Source organism: Apium graveolens, chromosome 9 (genome assembly GCF_009905375.1).
Source record: "Apium graveolens cultivar Ventura chromosome 9, ASM990537v1, whole genome shotgun sequence".
In the NCBI taxonomy this organism is placed as follows: domain Eukaryota; kingdom Viridiplantae; phylum Streptophyta; class Magnoliopsida; order Apiales; family Apiaceae; genus Apium; species Apium graveolens.
Window position 1 is genome coordinate 284444177 of NC_133655.1, and position 24397 is coordinate 284468573.

The following is a 24397-nucleotide window of genomic DNA, read 5'->3' on the forward strand; positions in this document are numbered from 1 at the left end:
ATTTCGCACTTAATCATTTTAAGTCATAAGTTACTTATTTTAAGATTTCCCAAACGGGCATTTAGTTTTAAGAATTGATTTCTCACTTGACTTTTCAACACTAACATCGCAAGATTTTCAATAGACGATCAAATCAGAATACAGGAACAATTTTATTTTTTTTAAAAATAAGTCATTTGTATATTCCGATCCTCTCCATCAAAACCCTAAAATTATGAATTGGTGATGTTTACAAGGGACAGGGACATCTCCATTTGATTAACACGGAGTTGTGTTACTTACGGCTAGTGCTGGCCAAGTGTGCGGTCCGTGCGTGCCGGGCCGGGCCGCACACGGGTTGAACACTCGGTAATTGAACACTGAACCGGACCGCTGAATTACGAATCGGCCTCGGGTCGGGTTTGAACCGTGATAACAGGACTCGTAACCGAACCGAACGAATTCGTGAACCGGGCCGTGCGGGTTGAATCACGAACCGGCCTTAGTCCATTTTCTTTACACAATTTCTTGTACCTAGACCTATATTTACCCGCCAAACGTAGATACTTAATTACCTTCCTAATAGGTTCTAATAAATTAGTTATTTGTTGAATTCCTACTTGAGCCGTTAAGTTAACTATGTGAGCACAACATCTAATGTGTAAAAATACTCCATCTAAAACTGAAGGAATTTCGGTCCTAATATAATTAATACATTTGTTGTTATTAGCAGCATTATCTAAGGAAATTGTGAATACCTTGTTAAACAAATTAAATTCTTTAATTGTATCTAAAATTCTAGACATAATATTATAACCGGTGTGTGATTCGTCCATAACATCAAATGCAATAATTCGTTTTTGTAACATGTAATCAACACCAATCCAATGAACGGTAACACATATATAAGGCTCACCTTGACTCGAACTCCAACAATCACTAGTTAACGAAACCATACCATCAAATTCTCGAAAAAATTCAATTAATTGTGCTCTAGCGCAATGATATTGTGTTATTGTGTGCCGTTTTAGTGTGTTTCTAGGAATTTTTCTAAATGCCGGATTTATCGTAGTTTTCATCATATATTCTAAATTATCACTCTCACCGTGAGAAAATGGTAACTCGTCTAGTGTAACATAAGTAGCAAAACTTTCTATCATTCTATCTCTACTATAGGAAAAAGGCATACCTCCACCTCCCGTTGATGTCATAAAACCACCGAGTTGTGATTGTTGTGGACCTCTTCGTGCTTCTCCGCTTTCGTGACTCGCCTTCGTAATAGAGTGAATATTCTCCAAATGTCGGCTTAGTGTTCCCGTGCCGGTCCCTCGAGCATAACTAAATGGTGGTTGTGGTCTACCATTTTGTACACAAATCAAACAATGTACTTTAAATCTATTCGGATTATCCGGCATAGCTTCTTTCGAAAAATATGTCCACACGTGCGACGATTGTCTCGAACTCGTAGCACCTACAGAAATTAAAAAACGAATAAAATTAAAAACGAATAAAAATATTATAATCTATTAATAAAATTACAATAACCAATTAAAAAAATTACATTCATGAATTAAAAAAATGAATTTACAAAACGAATAAACAATATATTATATATATAATACACGAATAAAACTATAAAATAACATACCTTCTTCGGTATTAAACGTGGATCCGGGTCGAGGCGGGAGCATCGAAGCCGATGGGGTTGAACCTTGAGAAGAAATGCTCCCTCTTCCCTGTTCCATTTTCCTGTTCGCGAATATCTGTTACCTTTTTTTAATATTCGAATTTTTGTTGTTAATTGAAAATTGCGAATGGTCGAAGAACTGTGAATAAAAGTCGGAGAAATTGAGAATTGAGATTGAGAGAAACAGAGAAAGTTGTTTTTGTATGTATATATTTATAAGGAGAAAAAAGTCGGAGAAATTGAGAATTGAGATTGAGAGAAACAGAGAGGTCGAACTCGAAGAACTGTGAATAAAAGTTGTGTTTGTATGTATATATTTATAAGGAAATTAGAGGACCGTTGGAGCCTTGGAGTTGGAGGAGGTAACGTTAACCTGCAGGGAATCAGAGATTCAGAGTGCAGCCATGGCAGAAAGAAGAGCAGGGAGCAGAGGAAGACGTTGGCGCGTGCGTGCCACCCGCGGGCGTGCTGTGCGGGCTGGCTCGGGCTGTGCGGGCTGGCTTGCCGTGCGGCTCGTGCGGGCTTGGCTCGTGCGGGCTCGTGCGGGCTCGTGCGGTCCCGGGTTCTAAAATTGGTATTCGTGTTCGGTTCACCTAAATTACCGAGCTGTGCGGGTTTGAACCGGCCCGGTTCGGTCCGAATTTTTTACGGTTTCGGTACGAACCGGTCCCGAATGAGCGGTTCAAACCCGCCCATTTGGCCAGCTCTACTTACGGTTACGGCACGTTTACTGTCTGCAGTTTGTAATCAAGTCAAGAAATACTGTTTACCTACAGGAGTTGGCCTAATAAAACCAAGGATCCGAAAATTGAGACAAAGTATCTTCTGTTTGTTTTTTTTTATGGTATTGGTGGGCTCGTGATGACCGGGAGACATATCTGAGATTAAAAACAAGTGATCGTGTTTATAATTACAGATTTGTTCTTAAAATATTTTCATATAAAATATTCTAAACTAAGGTAATTTCCTCAGACCCGGTTTTCTCTTTTTTTACTTAGATACTAACAAGTTGTTTAGAGTTTAGCTTAACATAAAAAAAGGTTATTAGAGATCATTTGTCTATACTCTTAAAGTAGTTTCACTTTTATCCGTAATAGTATTTCTGAATTTTTAAAAGGAGTGAAACTAAGTTTTAATAAATATAAATTTAATAATCTTTTACTCCAAAACTTTCATTTTAAACATTTGATGAAAATATTTTACCTCATTATTAGTTTCTTACTTCTCGTTAAAAACATCGGGAACAGGTCCTAAATCAGTCATTGATCTCCTTTCTTTATAGCTGAAAATGTTGGGCCACAGACTCACAGAGACCGAGCTATAAGTTGATTTTTTTAGCATCACCAAATAAAAATCTCCAATTGTAAAAGTTTGATATATAAGGGGTCTGTTTGTGTAAGTTACTTATAACTTATAAGCCCGTAAGTACTTATCTCAGATTGTTTGTCGATCCAATTTATAAGTCAAATTTACAACTTAAAAGCTGATGAGTTGAATATTAGTAACGACGTTTTTTCTCAACTTATTTTGATTTTTCACTTTTTATTAATTTTAGTTTTAAAATGTTAAGTTAATTTAAAAGTCATAAATTAAGATAATAATATTTAAAAATTATTTATTTTAGTTCATTTTAAGTTAAAAAAATTATGGTTTATAAGTAAAATTAATCAAACACTTACATAACTTATAAGTATCCATCTACTTATCATTTTTAAGTCACTTATTAATTTTAAGTCATAACCTACTTATTTTAACATTTCCCAAACGGGCACAAGATCTCGTCCCGAAATCTCGACTTAATTTCACAAAATTTTAACAAAAAATCTCGAAATAAGATTAGTTTGACTCGATTATATATATTAAATAAATATAAATATTGATACGAAAATTTAGAATAATAAAGGCTCGATTAGGCCAACGAACCTTACGATTCGAGTAATTTTATGATCGAGCACGATTCGCTGGAAAATCGCTGGAAAATTGAACAGCTCCAACCTACTCAATTATTACCGAGCTGAATTCGAACGGTTACATCCCTAGCCATCACCCACCAATAAGCATTAGCTTTCCCATTATTTTACATGAACAATTTGGTGTTATACATGAATATGATTTTAAGTTAGGCTAAAAAATTCGTGAATAAGTCCCACACTCTCACTAAAATATTTTTGAACAAATTTGATTATAATGTTCGAAACATGCTAGTTAATATAATTTGAGAACATGTTCACGGACTAGTTTGTCCATACAGTTTGTGACAAATACGGGAACACAATGTTCACGCTAATTATCATTTTAACTGTCTCTTGATTTTTCAGCACATATTTCAAGATGCTTTGACCGTATAGTAAAAATGATTATTTTTAAAATTTTTCTTTTACAAATAAAAGTTTAAGTTACATATTTTTATTCAAAAAACCAAAATTTTAAAAATTATTATTTTAACTATGCGGTCAAATCACTTCGAAATAAGTGCAGAAAAGTTAAACGACTATTAAAATGAAATAGAGGGAGTGCATATAAGTGAACATATTTAATAAATATGTGTCCATGACACAATAATTAGTTAATAGTTATTTGTATATTTATTTACAAATTATTTTATTATTTTATTTATTTATTTATTATATTTGTTTATTAAAATTATATATATATATTTATTTATTTATCCTTAGATATAATAATATTTATAATGTAGCACATATTTGGCCATAAATAATCCAGTTCTATATATAAGAGGAACAATGTATAAATAATGTTATTTTCCAATATATCTTATAGTCTTATAATTGAATATTTATTTTAGAATATTATCAGGATGAGTCAAATTTAAATCGAGAATAAGAGAGGATAAACTCTTAATTAAGCCGTCCAACCTGGTCTAAGGTATTACTCACACCTTCACCCTCATTTCTTTTATATTCTAGAGAGAGTGTTCCAAAAACATTTGAAATTGCATATTAAGTACAGTTTGATAACTTATTTTTACGACCTTATGATTTTAAATAAAAACTAAATATTTTAAATTTTTATTTAGGAAAATAAAATTTTTAAAAAGTTATTAAACTTTACTTTATATATATAAAAAAATTGTGCCGGAGACTCTCTAAATATTAAAAAATGAGAGGAACGGAGGGAGTATAATTAAAGTACTGAAGTACTAAAAGAATAGTTTGGTGCACACATATTTGTTTACAACTTACTTCGATTAAAATATAGTATGTTTTTAACTTGTTTATTTCATAAACTTAGCTGTACAATTTACTAGATTATCATCTGTTGGCAAATGATTAATTCAATCCTTCTAATTCTAATATTCTATCATTTGCTCACCTGTCAGAAATATATATTTGAAAAGAATTAGGCGCAGTCGGAGAAATTGGATTATAGGTGGATGTTGTGTTAGTTATGTCATGCATTATGTACCCTACTTCGGCTAGATTTTATTAAGTGCTTACCCTTTAATAAACTTGGGGAGATAAAAATAAAGAATTTATTAAAAATATAATTTTTTATAAAATTATTTGTAAGTTTATCAATTTTTTTAAAAAATTATAAAAATACGATTTTTATTATGAAAATATTTTTAAAAATATGATGTTGCATAATAGATTGTATTTAACTTGAATTGTGCAATTGTTTGAATTTGTATTTCGGATTGAATTATGTGTTGCATCTATGTTGAAAATACGGTTACAAATGTGTTTGCAAAATGGTTCCCAAGTTGTAGAATTTATTTTTGAATATATTTTTGAAAAATGATAGTATTTTTAAAAAAGATTGTAAAACTTGGGTATTTATGAGAAATCCCCTAAAATAAACTAAAATTTAATTTTAATATATGTTTATAGATCAGAAAATATCGGTTGCAGTGTGTCAAATATAGTTTTCAGAGAGCTTCAAAAAAGAGAAAAAAAATAGCTTTCCGAGTCAATAAATCAAATTAATACTTCGCATAATTATGGAACGAATATTTAGCAATCAAAAGAAAATTAGCATGATATTATAAAAGTTATCACTTTATCATCCCCAAATAACTAAACAAATACTTACTTTACAGTATAGCAAAGCACATCAACATCCCTAATCAACATAATTAGGTAGAATTATAATTAGTTGTCGGTTAATTTAAACTAAATCCCTTTTGTCAACATAACATTCTACTACACAAATATATTTTTAACATTATTATAAGTAACTACCAAAATGAAATTTGGATGTGAAAATTAAAACCATCACGATACGAATTTCGGCTAAATATTTCGAACCAATTTTCATAAATATTTTTAACTAATCTATACCGTGTTTTAATTCGTAAAATTTATACATAATCACAAAACACTTCTTATATTTATTAATAATAACATATTAAATTCCGACAACGAACAATCTCAAAACAACTTCAATAATAAATTAAATCGTGACAATTCAACATTCGAGAACAATCTCGAAACAACTTCGACAATAAATTAATTCACGACAACTCAGCATTCGAGAACCGTCCCCAAACTGCGACCTCTTTCACAAAACAAAACTTTGTTGTCGAACAGTGCAGGGCAAAACATTGCCCAAGAATCAAGTAAAACACCGGCCCCACTTTTCTCTGTAATACTATTTCTGTTTCATTAAAATTTATACATTATTTTTCGGTACGCTTTTTAATACTTTTTTAAAACATAATTTCACAATATTTTAAATTTTTTTTTCTAAATAAAAGTTTCATGTTAAAATTTTTATTTAAAAAAAACATTATGAAACTATACTTTATAAAAATCTCGAAATACGTGTAAACAATAAATGTATAGAACGAACGGGACGAGTTAGTATACATTTAATTTATCACTCCATTTCCGACTACATTACGTAGTGCTGCTTAATGAGAAAGCGAAATACACACCTCTGAACGGCTCTTATTAATTCTCCGCACCCCCCACTTTAATTTACAATTTCATCCGCTACAAAAGTCTCTGCAAATATCTCTTTTATATATACACACACAACACACACCTCTACACACACCACTTATCTTCTTCTCATTTACGCAACAGGATATATTTACGATGATACGATATCTCGCCGGAGCAGTGGTGCTTGTAGTGCTTGTTTCTATCTCTGCCGTTGTTGAGAGCCGGCATGATATTTTAGGTGGCGTGTTGAAGTTGCCTTCTGAGGTTCCGAGTTTTTTCCGGGCTGTTTCCGATGACGATGACTCCGTTGGAACCAGATGGGCGGTTCTGATTGCTGGATCCAACGGTTACTGGAATTATAGACACCAGGTATTCATCATCATTATCGTTAGAACAGTTTTAGCCGGACATATTCTCGTATATATATTGTTTTTATATATACGGAGAATACGTCTTTTTAAAAGCTAAAACTGTTCTCACTAATTAAACTAAATTTAATTTATGTAGTTTAAAGTATATATGAACTGATTGTAATGATGTTTGTTTTAATTCGTGTGGAGATGAGTTTATTGCTTTTCTTTATTTGGTGAAGTTGTTTGTTTTTATTGCGGTATGTGCGTATTCTTATTTGTTGTTTGATAAAAATTAAGAAACTGTTATGATTGGTCTTAGCGTGTGGGCCCAAAGAATGATGACAGCATGCGAATTTTTGTTGTTGATTTTGTTTTTTTATGCTTAGCTAAATTTGTGAAGTTGCTGGATATAATTTTTTTGGTTGATGATTATCAATTTGCATACATTTAGATGTACACACATACTTGAAATGTCTCGAAATCTCTCGAATTCATCTTGAATTAGGAGTTCAGATTTCAATATAAAGATTAGACTAGTGATTATGCTGTTTCTATGAACTATGCTTGTTTGTATTTCAAAGTATATGTTGGGTTCAGTTGCTAATAATTTTTAAAGCTTACCGATAAGATTGCTTGATATTTCTCTTTTTGGAAGAGAAAAGAAGAATATTCTTAAATTATTTTGGATAAGAGTTAGCACAAAGACTTCACTAAGTAAGGGTGGATGAAGATATTCTTAAGACATGAACCACTTATCATATTCATGAAAATAAATATCATTTGAGGCAATAGTACAGTTTGTTTGTTTTCGATCTTATGTGAGATGATATGATAGTCATATAATGCATGTGGGGGAGTGGGATCTGCATATACTCACAAAAACATAGACGGTATCTTTATTTCATGAATTAGTAGTGTGTGCTGTCTGTGAGTTAGTTTCAAATTACATTAGCCGCAAAAACCAAGTAGTGTGGGGTCTGGTAAAGACACCAAATCTGCAAAACAGTTGCTTGCTTGGTGATTATATGGCATGGCTTTCATTTGCTTTTATCATTTATACATTTTCAAATAATTTAATTCAAGCCGAAAACTTTATGTTTTTCAAATGAACTTATTATATGACTTGGTTGATTACTTGTAGTTTAACTTTCAATGGACGCTGTTAGCATTCTTTGATTTAATAATTATGTGTAATGAATGTTTACAAGTTCAATTTGTCTATCTGCATTACTTGTAGTCAGGTTCATGTTTTATTACATACGCCCCTTTTAGATCTTAACGGCATTTAATGGGATTTCATGTTTCAATTGATTCTGTATACTTGGGGTGTGAGTGGCATGGCACCAAAGTCACTTGTATGAATAGTCATGAAAATTGTTTGTAGAGGATTTACCATGCACTTGGTACTTTTGATTAAAACAATGCTACTATAAGATATGTATACTGGCATGGTCGTATGTAATTGTATTGAATGCAGCAGGTTTGTTTTTTAATTATGGGCTTACTTAAATGTTAGACTAGAGACTTATCCTTTAGTGATAGTTTCTAATGGCTACTTTTTGACAACCTAATAAAAAATGTACAGGCTGATATATGCCATGCCTATCAACTCTTGAGGAGAGGAGGTGTCAAAGAAGAGAATATTGTTGTCTTCATGTATGATGACATTGCATATGATGAAGAGAACCCAAGGCCCGGAGTAATTATTAACAGCCCTCATGGTTCTGATGTATATAATGGTGTTCCAAAGGTATGACCTTCTGTTTAGGCATTAATTCTTTAATATATGTAATGTCTCTTTGTTTCTTCTCCTTATGTTGCTTCGCATCAGGATTACACTGGAGAAGATGTTACTGTCAACAATGTTTTTGCTGCTATTCTTGGCAACAAATCTGCTACTACTGGAGGGAGTGGGAAGGTTGTGGAAAGTGGTCCAAATGATCACATTTTCATATACTACTCTGACCATGGCGGCCCTGGTGTACTTGGTATGGTCTCTTTTTGTTGTCTATATATTCTGTATTGTTTTCTGAAAGAATTTAAAATATGTTTGTGTTCGATAATGGTTCTCTGTAGCTTTGTGTTACCTGTGGTGCTAAAAAGGTGTCACTTGCTTTGATTCAAATTTGTGGTTTAAGATAATTACCCATAATTATGCATGGCTAGAATAAAGATATCTAATCTACATATGTTTGAGATTTATTAACATGTATACCAGCTATATACATGTGTTTTCAAATTTAAGATAAATGATCAAGTCTTTGTGAAACTAAGTTTAAGGTGTTTTCTTAGTTGTCTTGATCCAGTATTAGTTTATGTATTATATCAGAAAGGTGACTAGCGAAAAATAAACTGTTGTTGCCTTTCCTTTTTACCTTTCTTGATATCTTTGTAGAAGATATATGATCCAAATAAAGTAATTTAGTTACAGCTTCAGTTCTGGTGGAGTACATTAGTAGATACTAGATAAACATTTGCTCAATTATGACTGGAGCTCTCTTTTCTTCTCGAGTCACTCTCAGTAGTCAGTATTCTCAAAAAAACTTATTCGGCACACTAAGGCTTAATTTGCCCGAAGAAGGGGTCCCACTTCGATCCCAAAAAATGGGTTTTCAAGTTTAGGAGAGTGTTATGGATACATAATATAGGTAAGCTCTTCCCTTGACAGATTCATAGTTTGGGAGAGTTGGCAACTTTACTGTTTTTATTTCTTTATTGAAAGTAATCTCTTTAGGGAGATGGAGTTTTTAATAATGAGTAGTTGATATGTTTGTACAAATATATCGAAAACCATCTCCATAGTAGTCAGATAAATTAGGCATTCTCATTCCTGAAATGAAATTTAGATCAATATTCTGAGACGGTTATTATATATCAATATAGTACCCTCTGCATTGTATAATCTATTTTTATAATAATCTTTGGCATTTAAACCTACAAACAGAGTATTAATTCTAAGTTATTACACTAACCGCACGGTTTCTCTTCTCCTCTATCTAAATCCAGGGATGCCAACAAATCCTTACATGTATGCTGGTGACCTGGTTGATGTATTAAAAAAGAAACATGCTTCTGGAACATATAAAAGCTTGGTAAATTATTCTGTTGCTGTGTTTATCAATTCTGTATAGATATTGTGATGTTAATTTTATGCATAATGTTGTGTATCTGTAGGTATTTTACCTTGAAGCTTGTGAATCTGGAAGTATCTTTGAGGGTCTGCTTCCTGAAGGTTTAAATATCTATGCAACCACAGCCTCCAATGCATATGAGAGCAGCTGGGGAACCTATTGTCCGGGAGAGTATCCCAGCCCTCCCCAAGAATATGAAACTTGTTTAGGTGACTTGTATAGTGTTGCGTGGATGGAGGACAGGTAAGCTCAACTTCTTTGAGCTTTCAATTCTATCTTTTAAGTGAAAATATTGTGTCTCACATCTGTAATATTTTCAAAAGTTACCGTAGATACCACTGACAATAATAAGTTCAATTTATTATTAAGTTATTTGAACTTTATAGAACATACAACTCAAAACATTTCTTATAATATATACGCTATCATGCATAATTTTATAACTTGTTCCTCTTGTTTTTTTAAAAAATTAAAAAATAAATAAAAATAAACCATGCAAGCATCCAAGTAGTCATATTTGAGAATTAAAAATGTACATGCATCTTACCCATTAGTATACACTAAAGATGTGCATCTCTGCAATGTTTTCTGGTCTAGCTTGATCAGTGATAACTGATCAGTAATGTGTCAATTTTTCCTGACATTGCAAAATTACTATCTTTTTTTTGTCTTATTCGAACCTCTTGTGATAATCAATTTTTTGAATCTGTGACCAGTGATATACACAATTTGCGCACGGAAACACTACGGCAGCAATATCAAGAGGTAGGATCTCATAACAATTTTGATCTTGAAGAAGATGTAAAATGGTAAAATGTCTGTGGCATATAATGTAAAATTCTTGCTAAAAAGATTGTTCAAGACGAGATTACTAGGGTACTAGTTCATATATGGGTTGGTGAGTTGGTGTCCTTGAATATGTTCTACAATCAAAGTTGTTGTATGAAAAAATAATTTATTTTATTAGAGTATCCCACATTTTTCATTTCTAAATTGTAGGTTAAAAAGAGAACTTCAAATGACAATTCAGGCTGGGGTTCCCATGTCATGCAATATGGTGATCTCAAGCTTAGCACAGAGGAGCTTTTCATGTATATGGGGACAAATCCTGCAAATGATAACTTTACTTTCGTTGAAGATAACTCCCTTAGATTGTCAGCTACAAAAGCTGTTAATCAGCGGGATGCTGATCTATTACATTTTTGGGACAAGGTTTGTCTGCAAACTTATCGTATCATCTTATTCTCGTCCTTGTTAATCATATTGTCAGATACTTAAATTGGATGAGTGAAAAAAATTGTCCGAAAAACTGGAAAATATTATGCTTAGTTCACAATTGTACACAATAAATACTTAACAGGGAACTCTTTTTTTTGTTAAATATTTAACAGAGAACTTTACTTGTAGGCAGTTGGGCAAATCTCATCCTATAGTAGTTTCGTTCAATTTATTGAAGCTTTGGGCAAGAAATGAATAAATCTTTTGTTGCCTTACACATCACCATGAACCTTGTTTACCTAGCCCAACTAATTTCTTGTCATCATACTTATTTTTGAATTATATCTATGTTGTGGGCAGTACCGCAAGGCTCCTGAAGGCTCTGCTAGGAAAATCAAAGCTCAGAAACAGTTTTCTGAAGCTATGTCACATCGAATGCATCTAGACAATAGTGTACAACTTATAGGAAAACTCCTTTTTGGTATTGATAGTGGTTCTGAGGTGCTCAAAACAGTCCGTCCTGCTGGGGAACCTCTTGTCGATGACTGGCTCTGTCTTAAAACACTGGTAATTTTAGCTTACTCTACTTTTATCTGCATTTATTGTTTGTGTTGTCCACCCTAATACGATAACAGGGAGATGATTACCTAATTTTTATGCAACGTTTCCTTACATTTTGGGCTCTTAGTGAAAACAAAACACCATTTTACTTTTACAGGTTAGGACATTTGAAACATATTGTGGATCCTTATCTCAATACGGGATGAAGCACATGCGTTCTATTGCTAATATGTGCAATGCTGGAATCAGCGAGGAGCAGATGTCTGAGGCATCAGCACAAGCTTGTCTGACTTTTCCTAGTAATCCATGGAGCTCTGTCAGCAAGGGATTTACTGCGTAATAATGGATCCAGCTAATGGCCATTATCGACTAATTGCATCTTGAATGTGATCTTATGCATTACTTTGGCTTCATTTACAATTAGTTAATGGCTTTGTATAAATGCAAAATTTGGGCAATGTAAATATAGTCGATAACATCCCTGCAAGTTTGTTTGTACTGTTAGTTGCTTTAGCCATGGTATGTGTATTAATTATTATGTCGCATGCTCCATGTATGTCCGGAAAGATGGCAAGTTTGTCCTGTATATATGGAATTTTATGGCCTGGATAAATTTTATGACAGTAGTCATATCATGTTATGAATGTATGTGTATACACTTATTTTCGTATCATGTCTTGCTCTTCCGACGAGTGAGAATGCGAGATGTAGAGCAACATCTTACTTGCGAGATGTAGAGCAACATCTTACCATACTTTGCGAGTGAGATTGTGAGATGTTGAACGAAGCATGTTTGATTTGTGTTTTATTTAATAGACAATTCTTTCTTGTTTTAAAAATTTTCGATTTGACCAATTTTTATAGGTACTTCATCGATTTAATTTTCAAAATCTGATTAATCGTTACATATTTTTTTAAACTAATACACTAAGGTTAATAAGTTAATTGATATTATAATATGTCCAATTAATATTCTCATTAATCATCCAATTAGTAAATAATTATCCGATTAATCATTATAAGATCGTCTAATCGATTATCAATTTTTACAACATCGCTATAGAGTAACAAAATATAATGTAGATGCAGCATTGTGATGACAATCGAGCAAAACAAGGCACTCTGTGGGTATCTTATTTGTCTTTACCTTCAAGACAGAAGTTGTAATAAATTTATTATGTTAAATATAGTTGAATATTATAATCATCAGAAAATTACAAATTTATCGTTGTGAACCTTGCTGCATCTTCTTTCCTATTTAAAAATTTCAAATTATTTTGAATGTAAAATACACATTATCTTTTTGAAAGATTTTTTTTTAATTTTTTATAAATCCGAAATTAATCTTTACATAAAATATAATAAAAATATAAACTGCATTAATATTTAAAAATCACTAACCGATCAACCCACATTTAAGAAAAAAAAACCGATTAACCCACAGTTAACGGCGTGAAAGTAACATAACGGCGTAACGGGAATCCCCCAGGGAGAGGTGACATGATATAAACGGCGTTAAAAATGCAAACTGGTTGGGTATAAAAGAATGTGTTTCAAAGGAAGAGAGACCATTTCGTCTCTTTTATTTTAGAGAGAGAGAAACGTAGAGAGAGAAAGCTTCTGTCTCCTTCTCTGGTTTCTATATACACACACATTTGTGTATCTATATGTTACTGAATAAACATTTAAGTTCTCATAAGATCTGTAGCTATTCGAGATTGAAACAGCTGATCGAAAACAGTCTCGTTAAGAAACTGTGTTAAATTTGGTTACATTTCTTCGATTGTTTGAATCGTTTCGATAATTTCAAGAGGTTAGAATTTGTTATCGTTCATCGAAATAGAGTTAAATTCCGTTGTAAAATTCATAATTCTCACAAATTTATGAATATGATGATATGATGTGTTGTGAAGAGTGGTGATTTGTTTGAATTTTTGTTTGCAGATTGTTTTGGTACATTTCAGTAGATTGAAGACAGATTTCGAGAAGGCCAGGAGATCGGATAAATATATAGTGTTCAACAATGATTTTCTACAAAGCTATGTTAACGAAACCAAGCAAATCGTTCTGTTGATTCACATCCGGAGAATTCGATATTTTTTTCGAATAAACAGTGAGTAGAATCACACATTTGATTTGATTTTGTTGTTTACAACTATTTGTGTGTGTATTATTCGTGTTTCTGCTGCTGATACGAGAATTTTGTGCTCTGTTTTGCTAATTTAGCGGTGTTGATGTATCAGAATTGTGAATTGGATGTACCGAGGAATTTGTTGTTAATATTGAAGAAGATTAAAGATCAATAATAAGAAATCAACGCAGATTTCTGAATTAAGGTATGCTTTGCCTTGATTTGATTATCAAGCTTCTTCTTCATATTCTCTGTTTATATTATCACTTGCTTCTTCACGCTAATAAGTTGGTAAATTATGTTTCTCGTCTTTCATCTCTTCTATCATGTCTCTAGATCATCAGATCCTCTGATGTTTTAAAATGCCAATGTAATTGCAATTTCTTCACAACAGTTTTCCAAATCATTCGCATACCAATTTCAAAGTTTTCGAAAGTTTCGAAGTCTAATGATCTTTCATCTCCATAGTGTTCTTGATAGTTTTGTTTTAACAAGCATCTAGATTGTCTTGTCTCATTGTCTGTTTTCTTCTTCATCTTATAATTTTATTTACAGCAGTAAAAAAGGTGAATAATTATGGATTAAAATTTATTAACCGCAGTGGGGGTAATAATGTTTGGTAATGGTGACTGACAGGTGGGCAAATAAAAAGGGAGATAATAATGGAGAAGCAGCAACAACATATTAATAGCAACAACAGCAATAACAATAGACAAGGGGTTATAAGATCTATAACAACAGATCAAACTAAACCGCCTGTTACGACGTCGTCTCAGTTTGTTTTACAGTGGGGCAATCGTAAAAGATTACGTTGCATGAAAGTTCAAGTTAAAGACAACAACAATAACAACGATTTACAACATCAACAAGTTCCATCGGGTCCGAGAATCCGGGCTCGGGTTGATCGTCGGGTCGTTAGGCCCGACCCGAATTTGAATCAGAGTAACGGTCATCTTAATCTCCGGCCACGTCCGGCTTCTCCGGCTCAACGTGTTCTCAGGTAATGAAAATTTTGTATATTATTGTTGTTTTTGTTTGTTTTTTATTGGTGCGTGTAGTGTACGCTCCGGGAATGGTGGGGTTTAGTTGGGGGGTGAGGTCATGTGACGTGTGTGAGTGGGGTTTTTATTTGATTTTGTTTTTGAATTTTTATTGGATTAAATGTTCGGTAGAATAATTTTTTGCAAAGGCCAAAAGTGAGGATTACGTTAGGTTAGGGTTGGTCACTTTTGATGGCACTATAGTCTATAAAATGTACTTCTAGAAAAATAACTAACTCCACACTTCTCATCACTGTACCTACTTTATAGATATAATATTAATCGGTCTCACTAATTTACTCACTTTTTTAACTTTTCTCCACTATTTTATCATTTTTCTTAAATTCCGTGCTGACGGAGGAAGTATGTTAGTATGTTGTATTGGCATAATTCATACCCGTAAAAATGGAAATTCATTGCATTGTGGTGCTTAAACCCAAATACTTGTTAGAGATCCCGAGAACTTTAGGATATTCGTTAGAGTATTTTGTTCGATTTTGTGCGATTGATCTCTGATTTTCGAGTATTTATTTGAGTTAAAATTGATTTTTGTACAGTAGTGTGCGTCTCTGTAATAGAGCAAGTGGTAATAGTGCAAGTATTAAGAAATGGTGTTTCAAATTTCAAATATTGAGATTATGTTTTTGTTATTAAGAGGGGGATTTGGCCAGTTTTGCAGGTTTAATAATTAAAACCAGATCAAATTTTTTTTTTTTTCTAAACCAGACACCAGGTATGGGATTGGATGTATTCATGTATTCTGAGGAAAAAAAGTTGAATAATTATGAAGCAAGTGGTGAGTTTTGAGTGCCTGTAGAGTTAGTTTTAAAGTTTGAATTTTGAAAGCAAATGGCGTGGTAGGGTAGGGCTGCCTTTGGTGCTGGCTGCTGCTATTATTGGTCCTTTCTCAATAATAATACTGGCTTTTTAGCTTCCTTCTACAAGTTGGGATGTTTAAAGTCTCCCTTCCTCAACACTTTAGTCATTAAACATCATATTAAAGATGATTGTTAGGGGCAATTGATTCTTAAGAGCATATGGTACCCCGAAATAGTTGTTTGTGTATTTATACCAAAAAATTTGTTATAATACACATATCGCAAAATTATGTTATATTGTAATAATCGTTTATTCCTGATTAGTTCCTAAATTAAAATTATTTGTATAAATATATTGTTTATCGGATGAATCAAGTATTGAAGTATGTAGAGACGATTCAAGGTAGAGGATAAAATGTTATTTTATCGGATCAAATACGACCTAAAGATAATTACTACTCCCTCCGTCCTAATTTATCTGTTCTCTGTTTGATTTTTTGTGGTCAAATTAATCTAATTTTGACTGAAAATTTCATATAATATATAATCGAAAAAATTATAAAAATTATATTATTAGAAAGTACACGCAATCTATTTTAGTATATATATTTCGGTTTTTCAAAATAGTGAAAGATTGATATTTAATTTACGGTCAAAGTTGAGTCATTTGATAAAAAAGTCAAACATGACGTATAAATTGGGACGGAATGAGTATAAGTTTTCGATATTCAATTCCGGCACCTGGCCGATGATCACAAATTAACCGGTGATTATTTGGAATGTCACATATGCTAACAACATAAAGATGACATGTTCATTTTTGTTGGGGGATAAAAAGGTCATTACACATAATTTATTTTTATTAATGTACAATATAATATTGTGCGAGAGTTCATGATATTTTTTCTCACTAGGCCACGCGTCCAATAAGCTAACACATCCGTTACTTTCTCACACAATCCACAACAACATAGACTCACGCGCCCACGCAATTACATGTACATAACTTTCACATGAAAGTGGACACATAGTTTGTGAGCCTTTATTGTTTTTTGGTTATCATCATTTTGATCAACGGCCCAGATCTTGCCACCTGCACTTTGTCATACTTTCCCACAGCTGGGAGATCAAATAATATAATATTCTCCTCTCTTTCATCTCCCCTCGTAAAACCCAATCTGATCCATTCCAATCCACATAAACCAAAAAGGAGAGAGATATACTCAACAAAGAAAAAAAAAAATTTTATAATTATTACCACCACATTAAACCCAAGGTCAGTCTTGTAATTCTCCACCTTGAATTTTTTTTTTTACATTTTTTACGAGAAAATAATATTTCCGTAAATTCGAAAAATATTTGTACGAGGTCTTGCGGCGCAGTTTGTTTTCCGCTTTTTACGTAAACAAATGAATGATTTGTTGACTGGATAGGTTATGTGATTTGCAGGAATTCAGAGAGTACAGGTAACATGAAGGGAGCACAAAGCAATGGAGTTGGGCAGGATAAGAAAGTGGTAGTAGGTAATAGTCCTTCCAGGACCACCACTAATAGCAATAAAAACAACAACTGCAATAATACTCATAATGAGGCTGCGGTGGGAGGTGGCGGGTCATCGGAGAAAGGCGGATCGTCTTCAGGAAGCGAGCCAGGCGCGGTGATCTGGCCACCTAAGTTTGTGTTAGGGTTGACAAACAAGGAGAAAGAAGAAGATTTCTTGGCGATCAAAGGGTCTAAACTACCTCATAGACCTAAAAAGCGTGCCAAGTTTATTCAACGCACCCTCAATGTTAGTTAGTCATTCTCTCCCCTTTAATATTTGTTTACGGGATAAATTTATTGTGCAATTTATTTATGCAACACAATACTTGGATATACATTTGAAATCGGTCAATAAAATTGATGATCAGGAGGAAGTATCCATTAAACTACACCAACACTATAGACCTGCAATTTTTGCTGCAATATTTTTCGTGTTTGATAATATGTAATATTGTACAGCTGGTGAGTCCGGGGGCATGGTTGTGCGATCTGACGCTTGAACGATACGAGGTCAGGGAGAGGAAGGTGAATAAGAAGGTAATACTATAATCGTTAACACGAAATTAATATTTACTTTCAATGCTTGATACAAATTAGTAGAATTTCGTGACTTGTAATTCTGATTCTAGTAATTCTTAGACAAATGCAGTTGTCAAATGTTTAAATTGTCTTCTTACAGAGACCAAGAGGGCTGAAAGCCATGGGAAACATGGTGGATTCGGAGTCGGAGTGAAGAATGTAATGATAAATGTCTGTAAATGTAGCAACGATATTAGCGGTGAAGACGGACCTCTCATCCTCGATGACGGAGTTCTCATCCCTTGAGCATTTCAAAACGAGAGAGATGCAATTATGCATAGAATAATATGTTAGGTTTTATTTCTTTGCTTCTTAGTGAATGTGGAAGACTTTCATATTTCTCTCTGCCTTTTGCCATCGTGAATAAAATCCTGTTATTATTATCAGCATTTTTCTTCTTGACATCCGTGGATGTGTTAGTTTGTGTTTGCACGATTCCATCTAATGAGCATGGAGAGCAAAGGAAGTGCTAGAGCTCAGCACTGGGACCTCGATAAACGAATAATCTCAGCTTAGCACTGGGACCTCGATAAACGAATAATCTCGTTAAATAAATACTCTCCTACATCTCATATTATGTGTCACATTTCCTTTTATAGAAGTCAAATTTACCAACTTTTGACTAACGATTAAACATTATTCCTATATTATTTCAAAAAACTAAAAATTATATATTAAAGTAGATTAAATCTACTTTCCGGTGATGTAATTTTTTTATTTTGTTCAATTATAAATTATTAATAAATTTCAGTCAAACTTAAGTCAATTTAATCGACACAAATCCAAAGAAGACATATAATATGAGATGGAGAGAATACTATTTTGGTCTTAACATGATATAGATAATGTATTTTTTAACTCGATATATATATAATCTCCATTAATGAATAAAAATTTCATTTTCAAGGTATTCACTTACCGAGTTTTAGGTGTAGTCCATAAACGTGCATAATCTAATTTGTTTACTAGATAAATTATAAACAACCTAACCAAAGTTATATATGTTTTTTTATTTTCGAAAAACAAATAAACATTTACTAGTTAGATACTCGAAAATCGGAGCTAATCGATTAAAATAATGACTAGTAATTTATGAACAAGTTGGGAATTTATCAGAATAAAAATTGTATATTTTTAATACTTAAAATAATAACATATAACTTATAAATCCTTATTTAAAATAAAATATATCATTGAAAAATAATTCATAATGATAATTGATTGAAAAATAATTCATAATGATAATTGATAAGTGATAAACCGGATTTCAAAAATCCACACAGTCAAATACTCCCTCTGTTTTTTTTATTTGTCGCTTTGACTTTTACACGTATTTCAATGTGATTTGTCCGGCTAGTTAGAAATATAATTTTAAATTTTTTTTTTTATGAAATAAAATATAAGTTCTCTACTTTTGTTTCAAATCACATTTCTTCGTTAAGGATTTATCGACGACTAAAATACAAAATAGAACAAAATCAGCTGCTAGCCTGCTACCAATAACTCGTCACCTGACATTTCTTCGTTATCATCCTTCAACTTTTCTACATTCAACAGTCGTTCGCACTCGTCTAATGAATTCTTTCATTTCTTTATCGTTCCTAATACCCAAAACCAAATTCATATTATTGATTTGTTCTCTTTGGATTTTTCTGCGGATATTATGTTCCATACCTAAAATAATAGCCCCAATATCATAACAAGATTACAACCAAAATTTAAAATATCACAAAGAAGCATTGAGTGCTTTCAACTCCTAAGCTGTTTACAACACATTGTTCTAATTTGTGAAAATTAGCGTAACAAAGAACAGAGGTTGAATGCTTGATCTTGAAAACTTATATCAATAATAGAATCAATTTAATCTTCAATCCTTCTTGCAGGAAATTAATTGGAAACCCGTATTATACCTTCTGATTTTCAGTAACTTTGCCGAGATTGTAGTATTTTTAAAGATTTCTTTGTCCAATTTTTTTAATTAGTTTCCATCAAATTTAGAAAACTATAGCTTGGGAGTATAGCAATGAGTTCCAGGGTTACCTTCATTTTAAATAGACATTGGGGATTTATCGAGATTCGGATCTTCCAGCTTCATGATTTGTATTCAATTGAGATTTTGAAGGATTTTTATCGGTTTTGAAAATCATGGGATATTCAATTTAGATTTTAAATAATTCTTTAAAATATGAAAAGATTCAACAAGGATTGCAAAAAAGTCTTTTAAAATCTAAGTGTATTCAATTTAGATTTCAAAAAATCAATCAAAATTTGGTGGTATTCGATTTGAATTTTAAATAATCCATTAAAATCTGATGGTATTCAAAAGTTTTTGGATTTTCTTTTATTTAAAAAAGTTGTGACTTTTGAAGGATTTGATAATACATTTTTAATATTTTGAAATCTCTTCGAAATACATAAGATTTTGATGGATTTCTGAAAAACTCCACAAAATCTGCAAGACTCTACAAGATTTTTGGATCAATTCCATCAAAATCCGCGAACAATTAAAATCAACGAAAATCTTTTAAAATCTATAGATAATTAACAATCCTTTAAAATCTGAAATGAATTCTTGTTGGGTCATGTTCCCTGACAATCATGTGTCAGCAAACTGTTAACCAACACATCACTTCCTGGCTGTTGGATGAACAATCCAACGGCCAGGATTTTAAAAAAAAATTAACGGCCAGGATTTTAAAAAAAAAATTCCCTGTCCGCGTAAAATAACCGCGGAATGTTGCATTTCCGCGTAAAATAAGCGCGAAACGAGTAATTACTTTTTTACCCTTAATTACCTTCCGCGTATAATATCCGCGAAAGGTCTGGGAAACTGATTTAACGGGTTGAAAAGACCCATTTAGCAGTTTTGATCTAAACTATAAACACAGGCGAGGCTATTGGCGATTTTAAGGCGAGGCTATTGTCTATATATTCGACTGTGTTTTTGAATTTTGATCGTGGATTTTGAATTTTGATCGTGTTTAAGTGTATATATGATCGTGGATTTTGAATTTTGATCGTGTTTAAGTGTATATATGATCGCGTATATATGACAGCCTATGAATTCCCTGGTTGAGGAACAAATATTGTACTATTGGTTGGACCGTGACTATTCCCTGACTGTGTTTAAGTGTATTGATGCTGCGAGTTGGATAATTGCAAGTGGATGTTGCGAGTATAGAGTTTTTGCATTGCGGTATTGAATTTGTAGAATTGGTGTATGATATTGTTTGAGATTTCTAGAATTAGAGTTTTTGTGTTGCGATTTTGAATTTGTATTCATAGTTGTGTTTATATGATTGGAATAACTTATACATACATGAACTGTTTTCATGTTTATTGAATTATTTTCATGTTTATTATTTCACGATGGGTAACATATTGATGGGTCCAGTTAGTCATGACATTATCTTTGATAATGAGTATCATGTGAGTTCGGATGTTTGGGAGGGACATGAGCGGGGTCCTTTGGAGTGTTATTTTGGGAACAGGAACATGCATATGTGGGTTTTGTCTGATGCACAGAAGGACTTGTTGCATAGCATTGGTTTTGGTGTGTTTGCAAATCCGGGTATGGTTTTGCAGAATGATGCGAGGCTTGTCACGACACTTGTGGAGAGGTGGCGTCCCGAGACCAACACTTTCTTCACGAGACAAGGGGAAATGACAATGACTCTGGAGGATGTTGGATATATCTTGGGTTTACCGGTTGCTGGACATCCGTTAGTTGGCGACGGTCTGGATAGCGGCTTGAGGTATTTTACGAGATATTGGTTTGAGCCGTTGGATGAAGAAGAGGTGAAGGTGGCATGGGCCAGAGCCGGCATAAAGCATACATGGTTGTATTAGAGATATGGGAGGGTTGAACGCAGTCCTGATCCGAGGAGGATTGCTGTCAACACACAGGCATAGTTGCTCATGGTTGTTGGTTTTGTTCTATTTCCTACCAGTAGTAGGAATGTGGTGCACCCGAAGTACATTGGACACCTCCTACGCTTTCTTACGGGTGTGCAGAGATGGTCCTTGGGTTCTGCGGTTCTTTCATATCTATATAGGGGGCCCAAGCATGCAGCACAGAAAGGGGCGAAGAGGAATGCTTGTTGTACGTGGTTGTTGCAGTTGTGGGCATATGAGTGGTTCATGATTGGGAGACCTCTTCCTGATCCTATCAGGGATTCATATCCAGTTGTTGAGTTCTGGGCTAGGCCGGTTGATGAGGTGGTTGCTGAGGAGGAGGAGGAGGTGGAGAAGGAGGCGGATGCGGAGGAGGAGCCTAAGGGAAAGGAGGTGAAGGATAAGGAGGTGAAAGGGAAGCAGGGGAAGAAGGTTAGGGGGAAGAAGGTGGCGGAGGTCAAGGAGGTTAGGGGTAAGGGTAGTGGAAAGGGAGGGAAGGGTAAGGTGCAGGCTGATGTTGTTCCTGATAATCCTATGGATGAGGATGTTCTTGGGACTGGGATTTTTGTTAAGAGGAAACGGGCTATAGGTAGGCATGATAGTAGATTGGCGCCTCATCATAGTTTGCCACATTATAGAGGCGAGTTTGATGGAGTTGCAGCTGATATTGTGGCGTGGACGCCATATGCCCACTTTCACGAGATGAAGGAGGATTTAGATGGTTATCATGACATATCAGCTGAGGATTGAGAGGCTCATTTCTTTGGTCTTGCTAGGGTTCCAGTGCTATGCTATGATGTTGTTGAGTATCAGCATTTTGATAGGGTGATGAGACAGTTCGGGTTCAGACAGGGTATCCCACTATCACCTGTTAATATGACAAAGTATAGGAAGCCTATGATTCGGTTTAATCTTTATGACTGGCGGGGTATATGGTTTGCTGAGATTGGTGAGTGGATCCGTTTTAGTCAACACCCCGAGGTTGTAGTGGCTCATCAGCCAGACTCAGTGGATGACACATGCTACATGCAGTGGTACTCAGGCATTGCACGGATGCTTGTTGGGAAGCCACGACCATTCTTAGAGCCACAGTACATCACCCGTGAGTTGTTTAAAAACTCACAGGCATTGACCTTGATTGTGCTGAAAACTAAACATAAATAATATTAGTCATGACCTTGTACGTTTGTTATAATTGTTTCCCCCATATTTTTTATAATTATTTTCTCCTTTGCATTATAGTAGCAACTGATTATACGCCACAAAGTTTGTTGAGCCGTACTGTCGATTCATGCAGGATGTTAGAGGTTCGGCATATAAGGCTCCAGTGTTCCAGCATGTTCAGCTATCTACCGAGGCGATGAGGCCTAAAGTTGGAGGGATTCGAGAGTCCGATGTCATTGACATGCCACAGCCGTCTCAGCAGGTGTCACAGGCCCCTACATAGGCATCTGTATTTGCATTAGGGTCGTTTTCGAGGGCTGAGAAGATGGATATCTGTCGCCCTGTGGAAGAGAAATGGGAGATAGATAAGAGACTAAAGTGGGAGAAGATGGAGGTTATTAGGAGGGATCGGGGATGGAGAGGTTTTCCCGGGAGTGGTCCTATAAAACACGATCTTATGTGGACTTTGGACACAGATGTTATGCAGAGTTTCAACCCAAAGGATGGCTAGATGATAGGATCATATATGCTTACATGGTATAATCTTTGACCTTTTTCATTTATGTCGTTCTTTTTATTTCACTTTAAATTTTTATATTTTGCAATTGTTGTGTGATAACCTGTTTCTTGCAGTGGTTGTTGCGTGATCGTGAGGAAGCCATAGCTTCCGCGGGGGTGTATCCGAGGATGCCTTTGAAAGAGATTTGTCCTAAGTCCAATCATGTATGATGATTTAGGAATAACTTTTATGTAATCTGTTTTGATTTCATTGATATTAATAAAAGACTTATTTTTGTTTTATTGCGGGCTTTATCTATTTAAGTGTTTAAATAAGATATACCATAGTTTAGAGTAAAGCTTTTTATGGATTATGATGAGATCATAATAATGAGACCTAAAAGATGATAACTCTAAACTTAAATATTTCCTGGTCGTAGGATTACTAACTGGTAATTAGTAATCCGCAAAGATCGGTACATACTATGCTTGCTTCATTATGAAGGATGTCTGTTCTCGTAGACATTTGTGTGGTGACACTATAGCTAGTATGTAGGTGCTTATTATAGAATAAGTTCACTGAACATGACTCACACAGCTGAACAACTGATGGAGTTCACTCACGTGTCAGCAGTTGTTCACATAGTGATAGTTGTACAAGTATCCTTAGACTTGAGGTCATCATAGTCATCTTGTGTACACTGAACTATGCTTTGGTTTAGTTCTTAGTCTCCAGGGAAAATTATAAAGGCTCTACTGGGTATAGGAATTTGTACACAAAGATAGTGTATGATCAATAAAGGATCTACCCCTTCCAGTGAAGGAAGAGAATGTTCAATGCTGATCCACTTATGCTAGTTCATGAATCTCTGGCCAGAGTGAATGAAATTAGAAA

At 33.9% G+C, this 24397-nt stretch overlaps 2 protein-coding genes across 3 annotated transcripts; both read left to right on the top strand.

The window, feature by feature from the left end:
• The first annotated feature begins 6584 nt into the window (after nucleotides 1-6584).
• LOC141682872 (vacuolar-processing enzyme-like) lies at nucleotides 6585-12509 on the top strand. The gene is made up of 9 exons (XM_074487560.1): nucleotides 6585-6942; nucleotides 8512-8676; nucleotides 8758-8914; nucleotides 9933-10018; nucleotides 10101-10300; nucleotides 10774-10822; nucleotides 11057-11269; nucleotides 11636-11842; nucleotides 11994-12509. The coding sequence occupies exons 1-9, from the start codon at nucleotides 6727-6729 to the stop codon at nucleotides 12174-12176; spliced, it is 1476 nt and encodes a 491-aa protein (XP_074343661.1). The 5' UTR covers nucleotides 6585-6726; the 3' UTR covers nucleotides 12177-12509.
• A 904-nt stretch (nucleotides 12510-13413) lies between these two features.
• Nucleotides 13414-18335, top strand: LOC141684166 (uncharacterized). 2 transcript variants are annotated; one of them, XM_074489004.1, is made up of 7 exons: nucleotides 13414-13649; nucleotides 13781-13949; nucleotides 14063-14172; nucleotides 14604-14967; nucleotides 17275-17614; nucleotides 17827-17904; nucleotides 18047-18335. In XM_074489004.1, the coding sequence occupies exons 4-7, from the start codon at nucleotides 14630-14632 to the stop codon at nucleotides 18098-18100; spliced, it is 810 nt and encodes a 269-aa protein (XP_074345105.1). In that variant the 5' UTR covers nucleotides 13414-13649; nucleotides 13781-13949; nucleotides 14063-14172; nucleotides 14604-14629; the 3' UTR covers nucleotides 18101-18335. The 2 variants fall into 2 exon arrangements, with proteins under 2 accessions (XP_074345105.1, XP_074345104.1); XM_074489003.1 differs by having other exon boundaries at nucleotides 14080-14172.
• The last annotated feature ends 6062 nt before the right edge of the window (nucleotides 18336-24397 follow it).

Coding starts and splice junctions, on each gene's coding strand:
- LOC141682872 (XM_074487560.1), top strand. CDS start 6,727: ATGATACGATATCTCGCCGGAGCAGTGGTGCTTGTAGTGCTTGTTTCT. Junction 8,677..8,757: donor TATATAATGGTGTTCCAAAG/GTATGACCTTCT, acceptor GCTTCGCATCAG/GATTACACTGGAGAAGATGT. Junction 10,301..10,773: donor GTTGCGTGGATGGAGGACAG/GTAAGCTCAACT, acceptor ATCTGTGACCAG/TGATATACACAATTTGCGCA.
- LOC141684166 (XM_074489004.1), top strand. CDS start 14,630: ATGGAGAAGCAGCAACAACATATTAATAGCAACAACAGCAATAACAAT. Junction 14,968..17,274: donor CCGGCTCAACGTGTTCTCAG/GTAATGAAAATT, acceptor TGTGATTTGCAG/GAATTCAGAGAGTACAGGTA. Junction 17,905..18,046: donor AGAGGAAGGTGAATAAGAAG/GTAATACTATAA, acceptor GTCTTCTTACAG/AGACCAAGAGGGCTGAAAGC.